Source organism: Leuresthes tenuis, unplaced genomic scaffold, assembly GCF_036924035.1.
Source record: "Leuresthes tenuis unplaced genomic scaffold, fLeuTen1.0.hap1 SCAF_9, whole genome shotgun sequence".
Classification (NCBI taxonomy): Eukaryota; Metazoa; Chordata; class Actinopteri; order Atheriniformes; family Atherinopsidae; genus Leuresthes; species Leuresthes tenuis.
The window spans coordinates 9781625-9808505 of NW_027325363.1; the positions used below are offsets into that span (position 1 = coordinate 9781625).

The following is a 26881-nucleotide window of genomic DNA, read 5'->3' on the forward strand; positions in this document are numbered from 1 at the left end:
ACACTAATGTTTCAACACCATATTATTCAACTTCTGCAGCATTCTTCTTTGCACAGTCAGGTCCAGGGGCTACAGAGCAATCCCCAGGACAGAACCAGCCTTCTTTATCAGTTTTTCCAGTTTCTTTGAGTCACTGGTTTTGATGATGCTTCTGCCCCATCAGATGGCTACATAGCAGATTGCACTCTCCACCTAAAACTTGTGGAGTATATGTAAGCTCTTGGTACAGACGTTAAAGAACCTAAGCTTTCTTAGGAAGTACAGTCTGCTCAGACAGAAATTCTTTGCCATTTCACAGTAAAAGCCACTTTACATGTAATTTGGAGGTGGTGGTGGTAAAAGGTACTACTTTATCAAAAAAACAGACCTCTAAATGATATAAGCACTTAATGTATTGCATGTGTATTCACTGTACACTTGTACATTGTATAGAATTTTTTGTAGTATACCTTTGTCAAATAATTACATTTTACCTTATTAATGACTGTTAACTAAACTGCCACTGTAACAAGTCAGTGTAAGGGTTGTGTGATTAATAGTCTATCTTGTATTATTTCATGTTAAATAGGCATGCATGAGTTGAGCTAAGTTAGGCTCACTATTCACTCTTCTTTTTGACATACATGAACAGGGAGGAGATTTTCTGACTTTCTTTAAATGTGATCTCTTTGCTACTTGCAATTCCCCACCATTCGTCTCAGAGGGGACTCTGTAGACTTTTTTTTGTGACTCTTTGATGCATTTTCTCTGCTCTCAAATTCAAATTCAAATTTGCTTTATTGGTATGAATGGTAACCATTGTTTCCGAAAGCTGAAACATATACTTAGACATACAATTCAATTATGATACAATTTTACATTAAATATTAATACAGTTACATATTATTTACATTAGATACATTTAATTTAAAAAAAGGTAGATAGAAATACACTGTATCAAAATCTTATTGTTTATCATCGATTTTTTTAAAAGAATTTAGTTCTCATTTCTTTATATGTGTCACAGTGTAATAGGAAGTGTTGCTCTGTCTCTACCTGTCTTTGTGGACAGAGCTGACACAGCCGCTCCTCCCTGGGAAGTCTGTCTGTGACTCAGAAGGCTGAGACTGAGGCTGAGACTCTCACCTCACTCATGCTCTTTGCATTTTTATGTTGCTCTTACAAGCAAAAAAAGGCACTCTACTTGTGAAAGATGGATTGTAAACTTGCCTTTATACTTTCATATTTTTCTCAAACAGAATAGGGTGATAAAACATGCTTCTGGTGCAAACAACTGCCCTCCAACACAGATCTGTCACTAAGATGTGGCAGTGGGGATTGTGGAGGTGGCTCTGTCTTCTTTAGATGTCAGATACTGACTGCTGAACGCTGTGATGCTGGAAGCACAACAATCACACAGGCTTTTTCTTTTCCAAACAGATTTTAAAAACTTGAAGCATGTTATTTTGTTATTGGTGAAAACATTAGTCATGGTAACTCAAATTTCAGTTGTCTGGATTTTTAAAAATCTTTTTGTAGAGGAATGTGAATTTTTAGCTTTATTTAGATGAGACGTACTGAGATTCAGAAAAGATGAATAAGTTTACACAGTCATCTAGATACTTTCTTTGTGGGTTGGGTCCTTCCAAATTGTCTTTCTTTGGCAAAAAAGACCACTTCTTTGCATTAAAAGAACACATTATGAAACAGTCCTACCATTTGCAAAGGTTACAGAGATGATCCACCATCAATTACACCATACACACACAAGAGCTGAAAAACTGACATGGTCGCTGAACAGCTGGTTGCTGTAATACAACAGACCTTGAATCATCTTTCATCTGCGCCGTCTGCTACGTGCATAAAAAAGCGTGAGTGTTTTGAGAACACAGAGCATAAACAGAAGCATCCTTGAAGATTCACTAAACAAAAGACAAAGTCCTTCAAAGTATCCTTGACATTGGAACGGCCCTTTGGGGAGATTTTGTGACGTGGCATCAAAGAAACTTAAGTCGTAAAGTATCCTTGCTTCGCTTTGAGAAGCACCTTTCAAGTTGGCTCCGGCTCAAATTGTGGAAACCTTCTTTGATAAATGGTGCTCAGACTTTTGTTGCCTGGGGCATTGTAACCATGGCAATACAATAGAAGTCACCCAGTGGCACACAAGAGCCTTGTGTGTCTCTGAGTTGACTATATCAACTTATTTTTTTTAGTTGGAGAAAAGCATTGCTTGTCGTGTGACCTACAAATAAATCAAGGCAGTGCAATTAGCAGAACAAGTACATCTCCCATGTTTTGTAAAATAAACATATTTATTAATTCAGTTAAATTGTAATAAAGGTTTCACATAAATTAGATCTGTGCACTCACTTGAGAAAGATTGCTCCAAAATGTACTTAGATATAGTTTAGCTAAATGAAAATAAACAGAGTGCAACCAGCGTAAAAGTATGCATTATTTACTATAGAATGTAGTTTTATGCTAAATCAATTAAAGGAAGTGTACCTCAAGAGATGACAGCTTTGTACACCAAGCATAGATGGACAGTGCAGGTAGACAGTGCTAATGGTGCTTGAGCTTCAGTAAAAATCCTTTTTCTGAAAATAAATCAAACACAATCAATTTATTTATGCACACTCCATGTTTTTTGTAAGCACCCATTAGTCTCGTAAGAGGAAAGTGTTCGAGGCCATTTATTTCATGATGAAAACAGAAGATACTGCTGGAAGTCACTGGGCCCAGGTGTCAGTCATTAGCTAATGCCTTGTTTCCTCACTTTTCTGGACTGGTGATATTCTGTAAAAACTTCCATGAAAAGGACGCACAAAAACTGTTTTGTTACATTTGCCGGTATATTCAAAGTTTGGTTAATTTTACCTGTGCAATAAGAAGCTTGCTGCTAAAATCTGTTAAAAAAAATATTATTTTATATGCAGAGTAATATTCTCACTATTGACCTTGTTCTAAATAAGACAATATTCCTCTTATGATGTTTACATGAGTTTCATATAGGGTATTATTCCATTCATAATCTCATTTACACTATTACAGATCATAGTACAGTTAATGACACACATATCTGCCTATACCCTTGAGATGTTTGTGCCCATCCAAAGCCTTCATTATTTGTGGCATTATACAATGTACTCTATGGGAAAATAATCCCATTTTTCACTTGATTTGATATCTCAATAACCATTATTAGAGCACTGTGCTCATTTTTTGGTTTATAGCCCCATTTTGAGATTGCTATGCTCACTTTCTTGACTAATGACACTTGGACATGCTGAGGGTTTGAGGATCGAGCTGCCAAACTTCCACCTTACCCATTTGAGTCATGATCACTGCCTAAGTGTGTAGTCAGATCAAAAGCTCACTTGTTATGCCTTTCACTGAATTTGAAACTTCAAACATTCAAATGTCAACATGAGTTCACAAACCAGTGGGTGACATCAACGTGCTTATGTCCATCTGGTTTGTACGAACTGTGATCTAACTAGGACACTGTGATCACAGGTAGAAAAAATAATAAACACCCAGAAGAGAAAGAACATACCAAATGCAAAACTGAAAACTGGACAATATAGACGAAAAATGTAACCTTTAGAATAAATCACTAAACATGAAGATCTATCAAAACTTAAAGAGAGTGAAGCTCAGCGCCATACCAGTTTTGGCTTTTCTTTGAGATTTGATAACAACAAAACTGATTAGTCCACGTTACATCAGGATTATTATTTAATGGTTCAATTCATCAGGGAAAAAAGGATTGCTGATCTTTTGGTTCTTTGGTTCTTTGACTGCTAAAAACTCCAGACCTTGGCCTGTTTGTCTCCATCTCTGTTGTCTGTGTCATATATTGTTGTTTCTTCCTGATATCAGAGCATATGATGGATGGTGGCTGCTCAAGGAGACAATGCAGGGCATTGCCATCTTTTAATGTTCCTCACTTTGTCACTTGATCTGTATGTGCACTCTGACACACACAAGCACAAGCAGCACACACATCCATTAATGTCTAAACAACTGTACAAACACTGACTGCTGTTGCTGAACTTGTTCTTGTGTGTTTTATTCCTTGAGATAACCTTGTTTTTCCCTGCACTTAGTCTGTATATAGAAACACTCTCTCATACACACAGACACACACACACACACAGTAGCATTGTGGGAAAGCCTGGCATCAAATTAGATTAAGTGCTTTGTGAACCCTACATTTATAGATGTAGCTTAGTCAAGATCGTAACCAAAGGGGAAAACATCTCATTCTGTTGTTGAGGCTGATATGATACATTGCTAATTGTATCTAACCATAATTTGTTCTGACTTTATTAGAAACTAATAACTCACACTCTACAAAGCTGGAAGGAGACAAGCAAAAGTTCATTGAATACATGATGAAATCAGAAGTGTTTCTTCCAGCATCCATCCAGCCACCCATCCGTGGATGTATCCTTCTGACTTGCTTCCCTCTTTTCCTTTCCAGTCTGAACCCATACAGCTATGATGAGAGCTGTGTGTCCAGCAGTGTGGACCACCTGCCTTTGGCTGCTCTTCCTCTTCTTGCCATCGTGTCTCCACGCTATCAGGATGCCGTGGCAACTGTCATCGAACGGGCCAACCAGGTTTATCGCAGCTTCCTGCAGTCGAAAGATGGCCAGGGATTCACTGGGCAGGTCTGCTGTGCCTTCTTTTCTTTAGAAAGGAAATGGGAAAATGGAGAACTACTTGATGTTAGTCTCACATCATGAAACAATGGGCTGTGGTCATAGCTTATGATGAGTGAGCTATGTAATATATGAAAACTGTGGGAGATTACCTCATCAGAAACCTTCAAGTCTTAAGTGGCACATTTGTCTCCCTTGTACTATGTGATTATAAGCTCTTGGTAATTAGCTGCACAGAAGACCATTCATACTGGTGGTGAATTTAGACATTAGGCCTCTGCACTCTGCTTATTACAAAATATATAAACAATTGGAAGTGGAATCACAAAGTCAGCACTGTTGAACACTTATATCTGTACTCTTAGCTGCTGCAGTTCAGTGACTGTAGTGCTTGTTTAAAAATATGCATTTTGTCAGGTTATGATGGTGATTAAGAGCTGCTGGCCAACATGATCTTGATTAGCCAGTCAATCGACTAGTCACTATAAAGCCACAGCAGGCCCCTTACAATGATTGCAATTACACCACTTTATCTATTGTTTATTGGCTCTCACTCATGTGTATAGCTAGCGCTTGTGTTCTCTGGTAGCTATGCTTTCATGATTCTGCCTGCTTCTGCTGTCTATCACTCAACTTTCCTGAAAATGATCTACTTTCATCCCCACCCATCCCTCTCTCTGAGGAGTCTTTTTCTACATATTTGTTAACTAGTTATTAGCTTTATTTTAAAGAACTCTGGAGATAAACGTTTCAGCACTCTCATAGTTTAACAACAAACAAGCAGGTTATAGTGACAACATGGATTGGCACTTAAGCAGAAAACTTCAACACCATAGACCAATTCTAACTAGGTTATGTATGCACACAGTATGGCCATGCTGCAAAAATTAGGGCACGGTATTAATGATGTGTTTATACTGTGTCAGCAGAATGAAGAGAAGATCAACGCTTGGACTCTAGCATTAATCAAACATTCTCATGGACACCAGCTGAATAATCTAAATATTAAAAACAAGCAAAATAAGAATGCTTTGAAAAAATGTCATATAAAAAGATTTAGTTATTTTAGCAGTTTTGACTTAGCAGCTATTTCATCGTTAATGAGTTGAAACCCACTGTGGCACATTTTGTATTGATATTCCAAATATACCTTACTCAGAATTATAACTTGGAAGCTGATGTGAGGTTGTTTCCTTCCCAAAGGACTGATTGTAACTAGTCTAAACAATATGTTAACACTTCATTAAGATGTTTGTTGTTTTCTTCTTGAACAAATTTGTCCTACAATGCAATGCACAAAGGAAATGGAGGAGTTGCTCACTGCTCTAAAACAACTCGGGTGGATAATGACAGGAACAAAAACAAAGCTGTTTCATTTCTCTAATTTAATCAGCAGTCATAAGATCTGAATAAACCATCTTAAAAAACACATTGTATTAAAATTAGTTTTAGGTATACTACAACTATAGGTGTTTGTATAGAATTGAGCTTCATGCTCTCCTGTCCCATTAAAATATGTTCATACAAGGCTTACTGTTGAGGTTGTCACTGACTGAAGTCACCACATGAAGAGGGTGTATAAACTGTATATTTTCCGAGCAGGTTTGCCTGATGGGTGACTGTGTGGGTGGAGTGCTGTGCTTTGACGCTTTGTGCTTCAGCAACCATCCAAGGCCCAGCAGCCCCAACAACAGCAGCAGAAACAACAGCACGGAGAGCCTGAAGGTAGAACTTGATGTTTTACAGATAACACAATGATGGCACACAGGGCTGTATGGGGGTTTAGAAAAGCTGGTGAGTGAAAATTTCACCAATGCTGTATGACAAAGAGATTGCATGCCTCTGCTACACCTTATTTTCATCAGTGGACTTAACCGCAAGAACGAACACACACAGGTGGCAATGTCCTTAGCACAACTTTATTGTCCCTGGTGAACAAAAAGGTGACTGTCATGCATAAAATGTGCCTCTGCTATGTATATTTTTCTGGCCAGATTTTCAGCACATTAACTCTACATATTGCTTTTAATTTGCCATTGTACTTCAGTGGCAGTGTCCTTTCTTTGAAGCCTTGTCCACAACTTCATGGTCATGGTAGAGGTTAATCTTGAATGTGGGCCTCACAGTTTATTTTCCAGGGTTAATTTGCATGCATTGTTGTGAGCACCATTTAAAGTAGCTGTGATGTGTGGTTGAAACACATTCATCATGTCAACTGCCGTCCTAAACCAGCTTGTTTTTTTGTTTGTTTTTTTTTGTCCTTCCCTCTCTGTTAAGTGTTGCATTATTCCGAGTTTCTCTTTCTCTTCTTTGCTATTCAGATGCACTCACAACTAATAGATTCACTCTTGCACTGACACATTTTCTCCCTCCTACACTGAACAGTTCACCTGGGAAAACACGTCACAAACCACCATTATATTATGTGATTTCCTGACACAGCCATAGTCGTGACTGGAGGTTTTAAAGCAATTTCAACATTCTCCTTCTTTGTTTCAGGATAACTCTGGTCTCCTGAGGGAATCCAGTCCTGGTTTGAGTTCTAGCAAGAGGCTGAGTAAGAGCAACATTGATATTTCTGCTCCCAATGAAGGGCAGGGCGGGCCACCGCTCAGCCGCAAGCAGAGTGACTCGTATGATGGCGATACCTCATCTACTGGCCAGCACAACTTTTTTTCCAGGTGGAGCCTAACACACAAGCCACATTTAAACATTTTAGATTCTTATTTCTCTATATATCTGGTATTCTAGGATTAGATTGGGTCAGTGATATGAGTAAACAGGACATATTTGGGCATACAGAAATTTTTCAAAAGCAACTAAATCCAAATCTGTAAGTTGCTTAAACCAAAGAGGGAGAGAACAAAAGTAATGGTTTTCAGTGTCTTCATTGAACAACTCTATTGTAATTTGAAACTCTAAACAAATCTATAATTAGATGCCAGCAACACTCTCTAAAAGTTGGGAAAGAGGCATGTTTACCACTGTGTTACATCACATAATTAAATTTTTTAATGCAATTAATTACAACCAAATTTTTGGCCTATCATCCAGGTCTTCTGTTAAGTGTCACCCTATCTCGCCCCTGCTTTTTATCAATATTTGCAGCTTGACTGCATTGTCTGCCTACCTGTCACAGATGGACTATAAATAGCCCTTTGTGCCTGTGCCAGACAGTCTGAGAACATACTGTGGGTGAATTTAGCTGGGCAGGGATGGAAGGGGTACGACTGCCGTGTTTACTTTATCTAAGGAACCTATGCTGTGATTCCAGGTCAGAGGCTTTGCTAGCCTTACACCACTATAGCCACGAAAGATACTATAGGATCCCATCAATCCCCAGAGATGCCACACAGTTCATGGCAGTGCACCTCTTACCTTTCACTCCCTGTTATACTCCTTATTAAGCCTGAGGAATGGCAAGTAGAGAGAAAACTCTGCTCTTGGTTGTGGTCTTTGCTCTTACACATCCCAGTGGATATTCCCAGTCATCAGAAGGGCTTATTAAATCTCCTTTTCCAGGACATTAAATCTTCCAGCAAAGTGGCCTCTCGTTCGGCTGTCTACCTTTAGTTTGTGATGTTTCCTTGTGCATCTTGCTCTGCTTTGCTCTGATTGGAAAGTGCCCTTGAGCTCATGTTCTCATGATCATAACACTGCATTTATTAGGGCTCCTGAGGGTGTGCTGCAGAAAATCAAGAGCAAATTTATTTATTTATTTTTTCACATGCTTTCCATTTATTCTGTCTGTCCTGGCTAGAGATGGTTACTTTCATGAATTTTAGTGATGTTTATACAGAGAGTGAGAGAAATCATAGATAACTGCAAGTTACATTTAAAAACCTAAATGGACTGTCAGCATTAAAAAATTGAGTCAAGAAAAAATGATCATGTGCAATTAGAAATTCTTTAAAATTCCCATAATGGGCAATTTGTCTTGTTTGTTGAATATATTTGTCATGATTTGTAGTTTATTTATCTGTAAAAAGAGAAAAAACGGCCACCAGCTGCATTAATTGGAACAGTCTCTGAGGCCCAATAGAGTGCAATCCTGTATAAGTTGAAGTATGAAAAGTACACTTACCCAGCTTGGATTTTTGTTGAAAAAGAATTTAAATTGTCAAAAATGGATAGGAGTATTTACAGAGGGAGAGAAGATTAGCTTATTCAGCCTGCTAATCATGCTCATCCCTGCGGTCCTTGTGGTTTATAAGCAATAATTAATATTCAATGAATCACACACCAAAACTAGAAGTACTGTCCTTTAGATGTGAGGATGTTAACTGTGAGGATGTTTTGCTGTAGTAATACATTTCCGGTTGCAAATAGGTGGACAAGTGGACATGAGAGAGAAGACAAAAACCAAAAATAGCAGCAGAAAGCAATCAAAGCAATATTGATTTGACTTTTACAGACGCCTGGAGATTCTTGGCTAATCCTTCCTCCACATGTAAGACTTAATTGGGAAATGTTGGCTCGCTGTTAAGCAGAGGGATCGAGTCAGTCAGCAGCGGAGGATGTGTCAGTGACCGCTCGGCTGTTCAAACAGCTGTCAGTGTGATGCAGCCTGTGAAGGCTGAGTGAAGAGCTGCTCAGTCTGAGTCATAAAGGCTCAATGCCGACAGCGACTTTAAAACAAATCAGCCAACATCTGAATCAGAGCAAAGCAAAATGATCTCTGACTCATCTGTGTCAATACAGCTGCTTTAGTTCCCAGTTTCAATATTAACAATACTAACATCTAAACTTTCAGATTAGCCCTAATACACTTTTTTTGTTTTGCTGCACACAAATACATTAGCCTTAGCTCAGTTAGCCTTTGTCATGCTAGTATATTGCATCATAGAAATCTTGTCCACTCTACATCACATTAATTTGAAATTTTCATGTCTCTTTACCAGACTGTTTAGTCTTGTTTCACATCAACCATCACATTGTGCTAAAGAAAAGCTATGTTTTGCTAAGGTAGCCCCCAGCAGTAACGTTTTGATTGTATTTATAATAACATTGTGTTTTTTATGGCTAATCTCCAGTTTGATGAAGGAAGGTACAGAGGTGCGTGGCGGCAGTAGCACCAGTCTGGTGTTGAATCCTGGACGTTTTGACTTTGAGGTGTCAGACTGCTTCCTGCTGGGCTGCCCCCTGGGCCTTGTGCTGGCCATGAGACGCACTGTGCTGCCAGCTGTTCAGGGTAAGAACTCAGGAACATGCATGACATGAAACAGTCATTTTGTTTATGTAGCTCTTTTCATTAAACATAAACTTATAGCACAATCTATCATTCATTTTTGATATTTTGTGGATTTGTGGATGCCACGATCATTGGAAGGATACGTTGGTTTTTCAGTTGATAGAACAGTAACAAAGTAAACTAGTGTTTGTCACAAAAGTAACTTTTCAGTTGTGTTGAAAATAAACCTTATACCAAGGCCTGTGGCTTTATACTGAGAAGTCCTTAGCTTTGTTCCCAATTTGAATTCCTCCATAATTCTTCAATCTGCAACCACTGTTTACGCAAGACAGTGAATACTCATAAACACAACCTCACCTCAAAAGCAACAATCTCCTAAAATTTTGAGTTTCAAATTTGATAGCATTTGGGACATTTTTCTGAAAGTTTTTTTCCCATTATTGATTTTTTTCTGAAATAACTCGACATTTCAAAGGAATTAATTTGTTAAGATAGTTTCCCCTCTGATTTTTATTTATTGTGTTTGTTGTTCAAAGAAGAAATAAAAGCAGTACTTCTCAGTTGTTTACTTCCGACAAGTTCCTCTACTCTGATAGAATAGTTGGTTTCAGTTGGATTTTGACTTGGATGAAGCCTGTCAACCACATTAAATGCTGTTTTAGATCAGGCACTACAACACCTCAAACTAAAGGTCATTAAATGCCATCCTAATGGTTTTGGGTTGTTTTTGTTGTGTTTTGTGTCCATCAGTGAGCCAGCTTCATCCAGCCTGTTCTCAGATCTTCAACCTCTTTTACCCCTCGGATCCTTCTGCCTCCAGACTTGAGCCACTGCTGCAGCCCCTCTTCCATAAGTTGCCACCATTTGCTGTGCCGCGTTACCAGCGCTATCCTCTTGGAGATGGACGCTCACTTCTCATAGGTATGGTGGGGATTTAACCCTGGAAATCAATGTTCTAGTGAGGGAGAGCTGGTTCACTTAAATATTTCATTACCTAATCTGTTTTCGGGTGTCATTGTATTGACAGATTAATAAGCTTTTGGATTTTAGCATTTTAGGAGATCTGCTAGTGGGAGTAGAATGGCAGATCCTATGTCTTCCTAATGTGAACTTTCACAAGCACACATGTTCACAGATATGGTTGGAGGACACATGGATATCTGATCCCGTCTGTATGAGTTTATCCGGTAGAGGCAGAGTTAATTCCTGCCCTAAAGCCTGTGGTCTGAAGTAATTAAACTTCAGTCTGCCACTGCTCAGTGAGGACCAGGTACAGTATGTGAGATATTTGTCTACTAGATAAATAGCACATTATTGCTATAATCTCCCTGGAAGGCTTAGTTGTAGAGACAGCATTTTTAATGAGCTGCTGATTTATTTGAAGCATGTTTAGCCCACTTTTGGGACATAGAGACTTACTCTAAACAGCAGTTGTGATGCATCGCCTGGTTCCCTCATCTCTTTATCCACCTACAGAGAGAGAAAGTAGGACAAGGACCAATCGCTGGTGCCAACAGCTTATGGGCATGAATTTTTAATCTTAAAATAAAAACTGAACTAATTTCACCCAAAATATGCCCATAGAAATACAACAAGTTTAACTAACAACAAGAATCAATTATTATTATTTTTTTTTTAGTTTTTCATCTTGTATTCATGCATGATCTTTAGTAATGTAAGAAAGAATACAGAGGATTTTTTTATTCATATTTGAACTTTTTCACTTGAGGGTGTTTGGAGCAGTCTAATGGTTATTCCTCTTACTTTCTGGCAGAGAAATTGCAGTTGATGATAGCTTATACATCCTCTGAAATAACCTAAGACGTTCCTGAAGGCTATATTTAGGTTCACAAAGAATGAACAGCTGCTTTGCACTCTGCTGTTTCTGACCTAGGAGAGCAGACTGTTTTTTTGGGGGGAATGGGAGCATTTACTGAGCAGTAGCTAAAACAGTATATTTGAGGTAAAAGATGACAAAAGGTGCATCCAAAACCACTTTCCATTCATCCATCCATTTTCTATACCCGCTTAATCCGTTGGTCGGGCCGTGGGGGGGCTGGAGCCTATCCCAGTGGTCATCGGGCAAGAGGCGGGGCACACGCTGGACAGGTCGCCAGTCCATCACAGGGCCACACAGAGACAAACGAGACAAACAACCAAAACCACTTTTTTAAAATTAAATTATTTAAATCTCTTTTCTTGTTTAATGCTGCCAATAACATTTTGAACCTGTATATTTGTATAGTATGGGCTTCAACCAAGATTAATCTGAAATGTTAGCCATAGGTTGTTGATCTCAGAATGAGATGGACACAAAATGAAATTCTCTTGGACTTACTCCAATCCATCAATCAAAGAACTTTGGTCTGATCTCTGACCCAGCTTCACGCTTAAAGACTCATGTGAGGTTTGGCTCCAAATCTCCTTTATATTACCTGAAAGTGTGAGCATTTCTGTCTTTGAGTGACACAGAAAAACTGACACATGCTTTTATAATGAGCAGGCACAACCACTGTTCTGATAGTTTATCCAACAGATGCTTTCAGTGCGCTCAAGAGTGCTTAGAAAAACCTGAAGGACAGAGTCAAATTCACCTGTTTAGGTTTTAAATTGGTTAGTTGTCAGTTTCTGTATTGGTTTTAGGTTTTGCACCAGAATATATATTCATATAAAGTTCACCTAATTTTAATTAAAATGTACTTATCAGGACATAATGGAAATCATCTTTTCATTAACTCATTTAATTTTAAAATTGAATAAAAACAACCACAAATGTGTCTGTACCATTATTCATTCAACAAACATTAAGCCAAAATGCAGAAGCAGTATGTTGAAACACTAAGTGCATTCTTACTACGTCTATGGGAATTAAGATGGTAAGTATCAGCCAGGTGCTGCTCATCAAATGCACTTTATTAACTGATCATCATCAAGTGTGAGTACTTCTATAAAAAAAAGAGGCTTTGGCTGTTTGATGATCTAGAGCATTCAGGTATGTCCGAACATAATGCCCAGGAGGAAAGACATTAGCAGTTATCCTAGAGAAGCAACTGTTGCTGCCCATTAATCTGGGAAGAGTTATAAGGCTGTTTCCAAACTTTTTAGGGTCCATCATTCTACAGTGAGAAAGACTACACATGTGGAAAACATTCATGACAGTTGCCAATCCTCCCAGGAGTGGACGTCCAGGGAAGTTCACCACAAGGCTAGAAATTGCAAAAAATATAACCCAGAAGCTACATCTGAGACTCAACAGGCTTCAGGTCGCATGTTAAAGTTCATGTCAGTACAGTGAGAAAAAGACCGAACATGTACGACTTGTTTGAAAGTGTTGCAGGAAAAAAATCTTCTTCTCTCTAAATAAAAAAAAATAATCAAAATGGCTACAAAAAAACAAAAAAGAAAGAGAAGAATCAAGTTTTTGCAATTACCCAGTTACAACAACATCCCCTTGGGTTCTCTTGCTGAAGTCTGTGGGTTGTTCCAATGTGCACTAAAACCTTTAGCGAGGCAGTTTTAACTAGCACACAGTGGTCACTATTTAAGTTTTAATAAAGCTCTACAGAATAATCACATAGTGGAAATGATTGTTTGAATGCCTAAAAATCTTTGCTTTTAGATGACACCTGCATTGTTTGGTAATCAACTTTAATGAAGGTTTTCTAACTAGCCTAATAGCACTGATTGTGTCAGTCTTTTGATGTCATAGACATAATCCTCAATCAGCTTCTTTGTTGATTAAACATGGAGCCCGAGACTAATTCTGGCGTCTCGCTCCTGTGGGACCTGTATGCAAAAAATATGACACATGTCTGTTTTGCCTGCATAATTTGGATGCCAAAGCTGTGTTATTTTCAAACATTAATTGAATCATGTTCACCAGTTAGAAGGCAGAATGTTGGATGCCCTGAGCCAGTGGTGCTTATAAAGGTGATGGAGTGTAAAGGCAGATGCACAGCATAGGCTTGCAGCTACACACGCAGGTTTTAATTATGGGTCTGCACCCCGGTTTCATTGATCAGGCCTGGATGCTGTCAAATGATGTGTTGAATTAAAACCAGTCAGGTGCAGGCTCACAGAAGAAACACTCGCACTTGTCACCCATTTCCTGCCCTGTAATATAGCAATTTGTAGTTATGAAGGCATGGACAGCCAATCAAATCCGGCTCCTGTGAGAATGACTTTGATTCAACACCCGTCAACAGTGAAGCTTTTATTATGATGAATGCTGCTAATACAGAGTAAATGAGCCCTCCTCCTATTGATTTCTAGCTATGGTCTAATGGGAAATAAGATCACCCACGACATGTAATGCACATGGAATTATAGTAATATCTGTCAGATTTGAATGCATTCTTAATGATTTTTTAATCTAAAGATGGTGATGTATCTTTAATTACCATGACATTATTGGCGAATGAGTATGGAGGCTGAGAGGATGCTGAGTTAAAAGTCTCTTTCGTTCTCATTTTGGCTGAAATATGTTTCAAGGCCACAGAGCAATCATCTTCTAAGTATGAATTTTCTACTCACTCTTGTTCATCAACTGCTTCACTATTGCCTGCCTTAAGCGTGAATGGCAATCTGTCAGTGTCCATACGAGCCATTCAATATCCTTGTTTCCTGATTGTCTTCTCTACCACCATGTAGCCCCATCTTCTCAAAAAGCATTTAGGTGCTCCTCTTCCTCCACAGCGCAAATCTTTTGAATTCTTATGTGTATTTCAGAATATATATCAGTGGCCTCCTCTCTATCTCTGTCTTTGTCTGTCAGAGTAATCTTTCTGCTTCTTTCTGTTCATTTAGCTGTGAAAGAAGGAGGTGTAAAAGAAAATAAGGCTCCTCAGAGGTTTTGTGCAGGCTTCATTAATGATGACAAATTGCTGAGGGTGTAGCTGTGTGGGACCATCCACATGTGTGAACATGCATTATATTAGCAGGTATAATTGCTTTAATTAGCACAAACAACATGCAACATATACACTTGCTTTGGTAGTTAATAGAATAAAACATAGGATTTCCTTGTCATTCTGTTGTCGTAGAAGCTGGAATAGAATATTTCAGTGTGACATTTTTAATCAAATCAGAGAGCCTTTATAGCATCAACATTCAGTTTGATTATTTAAAAAAAAAGATCGGGCCCATCTCATAAAAATGAACAAAGCCAGATTAAAAATAAAAGGACCAAGTCACCTCAACAAGTAACATCACTACCAGTAGCAAAACTAACAATGACAACTAAAAGAGCCTCACCTGTTCTGTATTCTGGCAACTACCTTATGGAATCAAATTCAGCTTTTTTTTTCCATTTGAAGGATTCCTTGTTTACTCAGAAAATAGTAAAACTACAGTGAAATCAAGCATGAATTCATGCAGATGCTTTGATATTCTATATCTTGTGTAATTAAGTGACAATATGAGATCATCTGAAAATATGCAAAAAAAGAGTAATTATTTCGAGACATACTCACTTTACCTTTGTCCTAACCTCAAACTAAACCTCACCATTGTCTCAGAAACAGCTATCACAAAAGATTTTTCATTTTATCTGCTAAAAGAAAATCTATTGTATCACCTCTTCTCCCTGAGTAATACAAAGCTTAAATTTCCTTTATAATTAACACTTGATTTTTTTGCACCAAATGTATTCTCTGCCCCACTTATTCCCAGTTAGACTCAAAAGATTGAAAATCTAACATCTAATCTGAAAGTCTATATGTACACATTAAACGTAAGAATCCAAAATGAACATTGGTCTGCAACGACTGAGGGGATTTATTACCGTACTCACACTCAAGTCTGTGAGAGCAAGGGTTTATCTGTATTCTGCTGCCGCTGCTCATCTTTCTCAAACCAAATGTACACATGTGACTGCTGGAGACTTATTTATAATCAATTCCAGTTGTCATAGGGTTAACCCCCAGAGTACCTGGTTGCTTCATTAATCAAACTTATTCCTTTATGCGATAAATCTGACTTGCGTATACAAACTGATTGCCAATTGCAGGAACTGGTGGCAAACAGGCACACACACTTTCCATGTGTAAATAATGAATGGAATGCTAATGTTGGTGTTTAAAGAGAGTCGATGTGATATAATCACAGAAAACTCTGTCAGGGGAAACTACAGGGAATCTGTTCTCTCCAGAGATGCGGGAGAATCGTCTCCAATAAAAAGGCCAATCCAGACATGACGCACTCTGATTTACATTTGCAGGGAAGCGGGCACACTTGTTCTCATTAAATCGAAGCTCTGCTCAACCATACTGCTCCCTGTTCCACCTCCACATTTGCACCTTAAATCTAATCCACTACATCCCACATAAATTTACCTTAATTACAGCAAATGGTAGCAGCTAGGCGAAATACAGAGTTGGGGTGATCTGTCCTTTGAGTCTCCACTTGTTTGTGGTAAATATACTGATGTATATAAACTATACCCCATTCGTTTTTTTAGCTGAAAGTGTTATGACTTATAGGAAGTCAGTGAGGAATACATTTTAGCTTCGGGACACTGTGAAGGGCAATGATAAAGAGGTTCAGTCACACATGAGTAAAACCATTTCCAATGTCATAATAAATCCTCTTCAAATTCTGGGCCATTTTCAGTGTTACATAGTAGAACAATAAAGACCTCTCAAAGCTGTGTTATTCACTCTCAAAGCTGTATTTATTCATAGGTATTCATAGAACTCAAGTATTATGAACTTTTACAATAAAACACATAATTACTTTTAGGTTTCATTAGGTTAAATTCTGGGTCAATTTCCTCACTTTTCAAGCATAGTTTGTGCTGGAAAGTTGAGTCGTTCCAATTTTCAAATGGCAGAGGAGGTGCCAACCAAACAAATCACCTGACTGATTGTCGATATAATATCAAACATTAGGCCCACCCACTGTCGAGTGTCAAAGCTTCGCATCCATGTGAATCTTGCCTGATAGAAATGAATAGGAGCAGCTGTTATGACATGCATCATGGATTCTGGCTTTTGAAACTGATTATCGATAACACTGACAATTTTCACAGTTTATGAATAAGCAAAAAATTAAATCAGTCACATGGATGGCAGAATAATGAACCATCGGCAACACCCTAAATAGAAGAAATATAGATTAATGAGTAAAACAACCTCTTAAAATCAGAACAGGACTGTGAAACAGGGCTTTCAAATCTCAACTCTGTGTTAAGAACTGTTTAAAGCAATTTTTTGAAAAATGCACATGTGATCAGAGTACTTGAAGGGTCCCTCATAATGACACTAAAGAAAAAAACCCAGTTACAAGTTACACAGTCCATGCATAGCTTTAAAGCATTGTAGTTGGCCCTGTATGCCCAGTTAACAGTTTATAAAAAAGAAATGTACATTTTGGTGGGAAGTATTCTGATGATGCAGATCGGAGGAACTTGTCTCGTCCTTTGTTTCTTTTGAAAAATTCCTTATTAAGGATAATGTGTTATCGTTTTTCGACATGTTGTTTCACAGACTTATGTAAAGACGTTTCACGTTTCACGTTCTTGTGGGCTGTTATCAAGGAACCATCCAAGCCTCAAGAGTGTCAGAGGAGAAGAACAGAGAGACTCTTTCAGTAGTAATGCAGGAGAAGCGGTTTTGATAAGCGGTCTGACGAAATGATTCAAGGTGGGATCAGTTTACACTTCACAGGACGTGACTGAAGAAGACATTTTTTTCATTACTCTTGAAATAAAAGTTAGATTCAATCACAAAAAGGAACAAGTTCACCTGTAGTTGTCTGTATGTGGTGCCCTCAATGATTGGAACTCCAGAGGGAGTCAAACACCTCAGATCTTCGACCCAGTGTTTGATTTGTTTTTTTAAGTGAGTTGTCAAGAGTTTTTGATGCTCTCACCAAATAGGTATTAGCTATCTCTGATTATGGCAAGTGATTGAAAAGATCTCTGAAATATTTAGAGGAAATACAGTCACAGTAGGAAAAATCATCTACAAGTGGTGCGGATCTCAAATGTCAGTTTGAGGCAAACCCTCTAAATCTCATGACAGAATTCGCAGGTAATTCTTGAAGCCGTTGGTGTCTAAATGCTGCAATTAGAAAGCGGTGGCACAAACTCAACTTTGTGCCAAGAAAATACATACACTGTCCAAAAAGACCGTTTGAGGAAAACTTCAAGTTATCATAAAAGAATATAGGCGATATTGATTGTTTAGAATTATGTTACTCTGGCCAGATTGGTGTCATTCTCAGTAAAGGTACAAGTGTTTGGTGCAGACCAAAAATACTTTTTATAGAGATAAAACCATTCCAACTTTAGAGTATTATGCTCACTGGTTCAGATGCCACTTTTACATAAATTGTTCTAGATCTCTGAAAAATGGGGCCTTAATATGCTCTCACTGTTGTTCACCTTTTCTCTATCTTACTGACTAAACAGAGGTGCTATAGAGCCATGTGAGTGAGTGCATCTTTCAAACAGCACGCAGGCATTACATAATCTGAGGTGTGACAGCAGTGTCTGAAAGAGCACGTTCCCTGGTGTCAGCTCTCTCGTACACACACAAGTAGATTAATTTGTGTCCGTGACCAGTCTGCTGTCAACTTTGAACCCCCTTTGTGCCTCTTTACCTCTCGAGCAGAATGGTAAGCCTCAACGAAAGCATATCAGCTTGAAATCTTACCCTCTGAGATTCAGCTGCAAATTCTGTATCATTACAGAGATCACTTCCCTAACACTAATCATCTGAAATGTGAAAGTTTTTTTCAGCAATCTGATGTCAGACTGATTGGAACAAGTGATTATTTTGGCCTCTGAGGCTAAATGAATTCTACTGTAGAACAATCACATTTATTGGTATTTTTGTCCAAGAATTGAAAATAATAATTTTGCTCACTGAGTTGCTGAGATGTTACTCATACCTATTTTTTTTCACGCCTGTACTGTATAATGTACCTGTAATGTAAGATGAATGTGCTATTTAGCTGACCTTTTTTCCCCCAAAAACAGCTTATTGATGAAATATGTCTCAACCTGTGGAATAACTATATGTCAAAGATCTTTATAGAGAACATATATCAGACTGAGAAAATTAGTGAGATACTCTTATGGACATCCAAAGCCAATAACAAATACAAAACCAATAAATGAACAGGGTACTATGTTGATTAGAATAATTGTGGGCTGTGATTGTATTTCTGCTTAGTGCTTGTCTTTGGTTTTCCAAACACAGAGCAACTCAATACACAGAACTTATTAGGCAAATAACAGCATTGATTTAAAGATTCAGGCAGTCAGTTGTTGTGGGATCAAAGCATTTCTTTTTTTCTCCCCTCTCCATTTGTCCTTGTCTCTTCCCTTACCTTCAATAGCAGATAGTATCCAAGGCCATCCAAGCGTATTTTTGGAAGGTGAGCAATCTCATGGAGGTAAAGCTTCACAAAAGTCCTCTGAGACAAAGACTGAAGGAAGAGGAGGAGATGGGGGAGGTCGTAGAATAAGTGTGACCAGTGTGGAAAGTGAAATGTCGATTTGCTCCTTGAGCCAACTGGGAAACACCATCTCTAACAGTGAGTGGGAGGGAAATAAGACAGAGAAAGGCCACACTGTCCTCTTTCATTTATCTCCCAGAGACAATTTCAAGTTGATTAAGTTTCACATATTCTAAACTGACTTTGGATTTGGCCATGTTTCTGACAATAACTGTGTTTATGTTTCAGTTTCCAGTAGATGGTGGGGCTCCAAGAGGCTGGACTATGCTCTGTACTGCCCCGATGTGCTGACCGCATTCCCAACGGTGGCTCTGCCTCACCTTTTTCACGCCTCCTACTGGGAGTCCACTGATGTAGCTGCTTTTGTTCTCCGGCAGGTTAGAGAGGCTTGCTGATAGAGTTATTGTTTCCTCCCCAGTAAGATTCACAGACCTGGAGAAGCATCCTCTATAATTAGAACAGCAACACAAAACACTGATTTAATTAGCATGCCATGAATTAATCTCTGTGCACACACAACAAAATAATAAGGTTAACTAATAAGGAGAACTATGAGTTAAGGTTCAGTAAACATATTACTCCGTGAAACAAACTTTTTCATTACATATTCGAAAAACAAATTTAGAAATTTGTAATGGTGAAACACTGGAAATACTTTCACTCCAACATTACCATTTACATGAGTACTTTACTTGAGTATTCCCAGCTCTTGATAGTTAGTATTTCTACACCACTTTATATTTAAAAAATGTTATGGTTAGTTGCTTTAACGTAAAGGTGTAGGACAACATCTGACACTCTACACAATACTGTGTAACACTTTGTTAGAGATAGATTGAACAGAGAAGTTGAGTTGAAATTTTTGGTTGATAGATGGAAAATTATTAGTGTATATATTTGATCATACACAGTATGCAATTTTACGAAGATAAAAACAGAGTTAATACCAAACAAAGTCCATTAAACAAAATTTAACAGTTTCAACTTTTTCTAATAATAACGTTGATGATTTACAGGTTTGAGCAGTTGGTCAACACAGTCATGGTAATAGGCAAACCACTAATAAACTGACTGATTAAAGGTATTAATAGGCAGATTATTTCAGCCTTATGTGTAGCAGTAGGGCTCTACCTCCCCCGCAAGTCACTGTTTTTTAGATCATTGCATTCCCCTCATAGGTAAACTCATAACTCATAGGAGTTATGAGGGCTTTTTTTCTGCAGTGAACTAGTACTAAAAGATAAAGCTACAGTTTCTTGTTTATACATACATGCTAATCTTTTTTTTAAATGTAACACTTTCATAGCACCCACAACCCGACCGAAGGATTAAGTGGGTATAGAAAATGGATGGATAGATGGACTTTCATAGTACCTCTTTTAGTTTCGAATAACTGTCTTTTACAGTCTTATGTTTTCCTAAGCCTCTATGTCCACCACAGCAAATGAGACTTAAAATGACAAGACTACAGTCATATGACTTCTGCTGCAGTGAGAGAAATATCAATGTCTGCAGACTCCACACATAGCACACTGCACATATTTAGTTATATATCAGTGCACAAAGAGTCCTTAATGGATGCAGTTTAAATGTCCACTGAAACCAAGTGCATTGTTTTAATCTGAAGTTTATGTTTTCCATCTCTCTCGTTTGAAAAACGTAGCATAACTGTATCACTGAGACACCCACAGAACATTATGATGGTGATCGAATATTGTAATTTGTCAGGCCGACAATCTGTCATCTTCACCTCAGCACACATAGTTGCATACAATTGATTCAAAATGGCGAAGCAGTGCTTTGGAAGCTTAGACAAAAGGTCAGCTGATCAGTCACAAAAAAAAGATGACGCTAGTTGAAATTGATCAAACCCCAAAGCATGTGAATACAAAAAAATGTTAATTCTCTGTAAAACATCATAACCTGAAAAATATACCTACAAAAACGTGGGATAGAAAGTGGGAACAATGAGCAGAATTGTTGAATTAGAAATTGTGTGCAGTGTCGCTGTAATTTATACTGCTGAGCTCTTAGTATCTTTGCAATAAATTAATTAATTCCTTCCCCGGACTTGACAGCATTTACAATAGTAATCTACAAAGCAATGAAATGTTATTTGTACGGCACATTTTATGCAGTGAAAAATTCAAAGGGCTTTTAATAAGACACGAAGACAAGAGGAAAAAAAAATCACGATAGGAACTCAACCAGTTGTATTATGTTGCAGTGAAATAAAAAATCATGATGAAGTAGCATCTGGGAACCAAATACTCTGATGACCAAATACATGAAAAATCCAAAATCAAACCAATCCCTTTTCCATCCACACATCTGATTTTGATCTTTGATTCATGCTTTTATTGCTGCAGTTGGCAGTCTTAGTTTAAAGTAATGAAATGCAACCCAGCGATGTTTCATTTTGTTTTGCTAGTTTGTTGTACGAAATTACTTTGATTGTGGAACAGATGTTCCTATTTAATGATGTCTTCTTGTCTCTCAAACAACACGACACTGAAATAGGAGAGTGTTTATTTGTTCAAGCGCTCGTCTCGCACATGTGGCACCTGAAATATGTTATTAGAGGCAAGTCTGGCAGCAAACAAGAAATAACTCAAAAACTGCTTATTAGGTTAGTGCAAGTGTAAAGTCTTTGCAAGGCAGCATTGAATATGTCTTCCCAATATCTAGTTCAGAGTCATGTGATGTGGAATTACAGCTGAGAACACAGTACATCTTATGAAAAACAGTTGATTTAGCTGTGATGAGTAATGGTCAAAACCATCCAGAGTGTGCAGTGGTCTGTAAAACAGGGTGAAGTCACAGTAAATGACACACAGTAATCTCATGTGCGACTGTTTAGGATTCATGCCACGCATCACAGCTGAGCTCCAGACAAAAGGAAGCCAATTTATCAGGCTTAGAACAGATTTCTATGACTTACATATGAAAAAATAATTTGCTGAGTATGCAGTTTTGGTTGGTTTATGAATAAATGCAAAAGGTCATGACTTCAACATGCAAAAGTCAGATTTGAATTTGCAATGCCAACTCTTTTTTAAGGGGTTTAGGATTTTAAAACGGTCTGCCGCATGTTCTAGGTTTGGATTGGATCTCTAGTCATGTGAATATAACCCTTGAGTTTTATGGTACTGCCACTCCATACAGTATATATCTAGCATTAAAGATGGTGTAAAACCAAAAGCTTTAAACATCTACCGACTGAGCTACTTTCTCACACACAAAGTCATGGGGAAGATGATGATGAGGAGGAGGATGTTCCCTAAATTCTCAGACACCATCACATTCATAATAAATGCCTCTGAAAACACACACTCTTTGATCATTAAAACCTCCAAAAGGAGTGAAATAAAGAAATATGTTTTCAGCCTGTCACAGTGTACTAAGCCTTTCTTAGAAAACATGAGGGCTATGATAGAAGCAAACCAGTCATAACAGCTGCTTGGTGTCTTGTCATGTTAAAGGTTTGTCAGTGAATTTTTTAACAGATTTCTCTGAATCAAGCTGATTCATGTACTTTTCTTCAGCCTAAGTTTGATGTGTCTAAGAAAATTTGCTGGAACTGGGAGCGTCTTAAGTTCCAAGTGAGTCAGAAATTATATGCAGAGCCACATTCAAGTAGAGACCAGTAATTTTACACAAGTACTGCAAATCACCTCTTAGCCCTTAATCTGTACCGGTGTCTCTTACTCTTATTCTCTAAACATTACTGAAAATTTAGTTTCAAGGCCTCAGATAATAAACCTTCCATGTTATCATTGTCCAGTGTATTTTTCAGTGTGTCAGCTGAGACTATTAATTACTTGTTGACAAACCTGTGCTTTCTGTTTAATTGAAGGATGCGATTTTAAAGGTTTGTGTGTAGAAATGCCCGTGTGTCTTTATCAACAGCTCATGCGATGTGACTGTGTGAAGACCCAGGAATCCGACAACTTGGACTCCGCTCCATTCTCTCCCTCCAGCCCACGTGAAAAGTGGCTCAGAAGAAGGACACATGTCAAACTGCGGGTACTTTTATTTTACTACAAATGCAGTATTATGCCAGTTTGCTCAAATGACAACAGAGTTGTGATTGTGATTTGTGGTTGCCTATAACTGGACTAACTCATGAATGTTCCCCCCTTCAGTTCCAAGTGTTTTCATATCAAAGCATTACAGAAATCATCTGGTCTTAAAATGTGTTAAATGCTACCACAGGTGCGTGATAAAAATGTGTTAGTATTTACTAAATAAAAATGTTAAAAAAGGATAGAAGTGAAAATGTTCTCATCTGTCCAAAGGACATTGTTAAAAAAAAGTCTTATAGTTTGTTCAGAAGCAACTTCAACCTGAGCCGTGCTGCCATGTTCTTTTACACATAGAATATAATGTCCCAGGCTGTCACAATGCTGTCCATTCACTCAAACTAAAAATGTAGTTATCAGAAATGGTGACAGTGTTTTGGCTTTACACTGAAAATTATTATAATACTCCCACACTTTTACCTTGAAGCTCTGAAGCAGGCAGAAACACACAATTACCTGATGCATCTGAGCCTTTCTAAGTCATGTCAAGGTCATGTTCCTGCCTTTTTTCTAAAGACCTAAAGTTAGTAACTGCTTTCTTTTCAAGAGGCTATAAATAGAACTGTATATCCAGAACACCATGGAAACATGGTTATATTCTAGTTTGAAAGTTTCAATGTCAACTTGATTATGCCTCACCTTGGCTAAGAAAAGTTTTTCTGATGTCGGTGCTTGAAGCTGTTGCTCCTGAATGCAGTCAGATTTAAAGCAGTTCTAAGCTGATTCAGTCAGTACACATCCAGCACGTTTGCTGCAGTTTGACTGTTAAGAGGCACTTGGGATCTATGATATTTCTTACTTGGATAAGAGCTTGTTGTCACAGCTGGAGAGAAGAAACTGGAGGAGCTGTTGTTACTTTTGGTGCGTGCTGCATTTTCACAGAGGGCTCTTGGTAACTGATGTCTTTCACACTTTTGCCTGTGAGTGGATGGTGACATGTCACTTGTTTGTGCTGTTTTCACAAATGACCACACAGAGCACTGAGCTGTGTCACGTAAATCCAACCTGATACTGATCACTAAAAGGCCTCCTCTATGGAGGATTAAGACTGTCTAAGTCATAAACAGTTAGAAAAGGATGTAAATACTTCTCTATATTCAATTTGACATTTAATTTTTGATTTGAATTATTTTGTCATAAAGTTCTTTTTCACTTTTTTCTTAATTTTTTTCATTTTCTCTGTCTTTTCATGCCCACCACATTATGTATTTTGTATTTTATTTCAATTTTATAAAATATTGTGTTTTAATTATTGTCTTTTTTTCTTTTATCGTCATTTTATTGTTGTTATAGATGAATAAGGGGAGTTCCACAAACTTAAATGAAGTTGAAATGTAACATGTTATGGGACATTTTATACATAAATGAATGCATGAAGTTATTTTTCATTTTATTACTCACATTTATTGACATTAATTAATTCATTGAGTCATTTATATACTTTTGCATTCGTTTCTGACTCTGGTATTTTAAGTCATCCATACTTCTCATAGCAAAAAGCTGCAGGCAGATGTTTTTTGTATTTGTTTATGTGTGCTCATTCTGAGGGCTTGCTGTCAGTGTAACAGTGAGACCTCGTGCTGGCAAACAATTAACTGTTGACAAAGCTAATGCAGGAGAGCAGCTGGAAATATTTAATTTCCTTGTTAAGTTTCACATCCTTTAGATCAATTATCATTAGCTTGTGTTGTGAAACAGTAAAATACAACAACACAGTTGATCGCACTAGCATTTTCTCTTTGCTCATTATTTTATTTAAGAATATAGACTATGAACAGCAGAGCTTTCTTCTAGTAACAAATTGTCACCCTAGTTGTTACTTTTGATCAAACTGCATTACTTCTGGTCTTTTTATGTATTTATATGTCCCAGACAGATTTATAAAATCAGACTACTGCAAGACTTGTGGAGGCCACAGTATGTCTTCGGCAATGTCAGCTGATCTGGCCAACGATAAGATTGTGCAGGTATCCGATAGACCCAACATGGGAGGCACCTGAGGTTAGGAATTAGATACAACTTAAAATAGAAGCTGTTTAGAAAATGCCTAGTACTGGTTATCCATTGAAAAAATAAGTGTGTAGACACTTCTTTTCATTTTCCAAGTGCACTCATGAACAGGTCCTGGAAGATTTGTTGGTTCTATGATCCTCCGCTTGTTAGACAGTCATTTTGCAAATAAAGGGTACCTTTTCAGGGTCTGTGTAAGTTGAACCAGCTCTTTGTGATTATATTGTGCTTCAATATAAGAAGTTATATATTGCATTTGAGTTATGTGAGGATGTTTCCTATTAATACAAAATCTAACATTTTTCATTCGAAGGATAGAATTGAAACTAGGAGTTGATTAGGAGATCAGAGGAGTTGATTTCTGAATTGATGATATTCAAACTATTCCCAACCCAGGTGGCACCTCATGTAAATAACCCAGAAATCGTTTGGCTCAGTTACATCTTTGCTTTAGCTTAGTGAGGCTGCTAAATAGCTTATGAAGGTAAATAACTGACAGGATGGGACTGAAAAGTCAATATTTACAAGCTCAGTTAAACTAGCCACTCACAAATTTAGACTGTATACATTCTCATTTCTGCTACATTGGTAATAGAAAAAAAGAGCTTTTTTTAGGGTAAGGTTTAAGGTTTTGTCATTTCCCTTACCAGCGTGTTTACCATGAAGGTTGTGATATGAGCACTCTCCATATTAAGGGGTGCCTGGTTTGACTGTAGAGATGTGAACATTGGCTGAATTTTCATTCATATCCAGTGGGTTGTTCATAGTGTTAGTGCCCAGCTGAGTCAGCAGTTGGTCCAGTGGGTTGCTAGAATTGGTCCAAATTACCACCTACAGTAGTTGGAATGAATAGTTTCCTTCTCATTTCTCACAGCTGTCAGTCAAACTCATTGTTCAAATCAGTAGCTGACTTTGGCAGGAATAAAGCCTCTGCTGGCATACTACTTTTATCATGGCCTTATAATCATGACTCCAAATATGTAGAATGACAACTGAAAATTCAGTAAGTCTAAAAGGTGGGTACTTAAAAAACATGTGTGTTGAGTAAAACAGTTCATGTTAAAGTGAAGACTCATATTATGCTAATGTGAAATCTTGCTGAATGCAGCCATTTTAGAGGAGATTTTAGGATTAGTGTTTTTTTCTGGTGGCTCACTTTCAGACAAAAACCAGACAAGGAAGCTTCAAATGGGGTTAACATGCTTTTCTGTAATGTTCCTCAGTGCACACTTTTGAGGTATGCGGTTGCACTTTAAATTCTGAGAACTAAAAGATGGGAAAACTAGATGTTTACCCTCTCACTGTCTCTGTTTGTCACAGGCTTGTAATGACAAGTCATCCAAGGACAAGTGCTTTTAATGGAGTCTTGTGAGAGCTCAAGCAGACACGAGTGTCACTTCAGATACCCTGAAAAACCGTGTACAAGTGCACTGAAGAGAACTGGTGTTGTGTTGAAGGTTGAAGGTTTGCTCTGAATGCTCCAGTTTGTG

The 26881-nt window shown here is 37.9% G+C and overlaps 1 protein-coding gene across 4 annotated transcripts in view; it reads left to right on the forward strand.

Annotated features, from left to right (window-relative positions):
• Positions 1-26881, forward strand: part of pitpnm3 (PITPNM family member 3) — a 97757-nt gene that overhangs the window by 62465 nt on the left and 8411 nt on the right. For 3 of the 4 annotated variants that reach the window (XR_011917121.1, XR_011917122.1, XM_072392225.1), the window contains exons 6-13: positions 4466-4655; positions 6249-6371; positions 7146-7327; positions 9680-9837; positions 10588-10758; positions 19180-19377; positions 19528-19676; positions 23209-23325. Coding sequence is in view for 1 of the 4 variants with exons in the window: in XM_072392225.1 (XP_072248326.1) it covers positions 4466-4655; positions 6249-6371; positions 7146-7327; positions 9680-9837; positions 10588-10758; positions 19180-19377; positions 19528-19676; positions 23209-23325 (1288 nt within the window). In the remaining 3 variants the exon portion in view is untranslated. The remainder of the gene's footprint in view (positions 1-4465; positions 4656-6248; positions 6372-7145; positions 7328-9679; positions 9838-10587; positions 10759-19179; positions 19378-19527; positions 19677-23208; positions 23326-26881) is intronic. The other variant, XR_011917123.1, reaches the window with a different exon arrangement.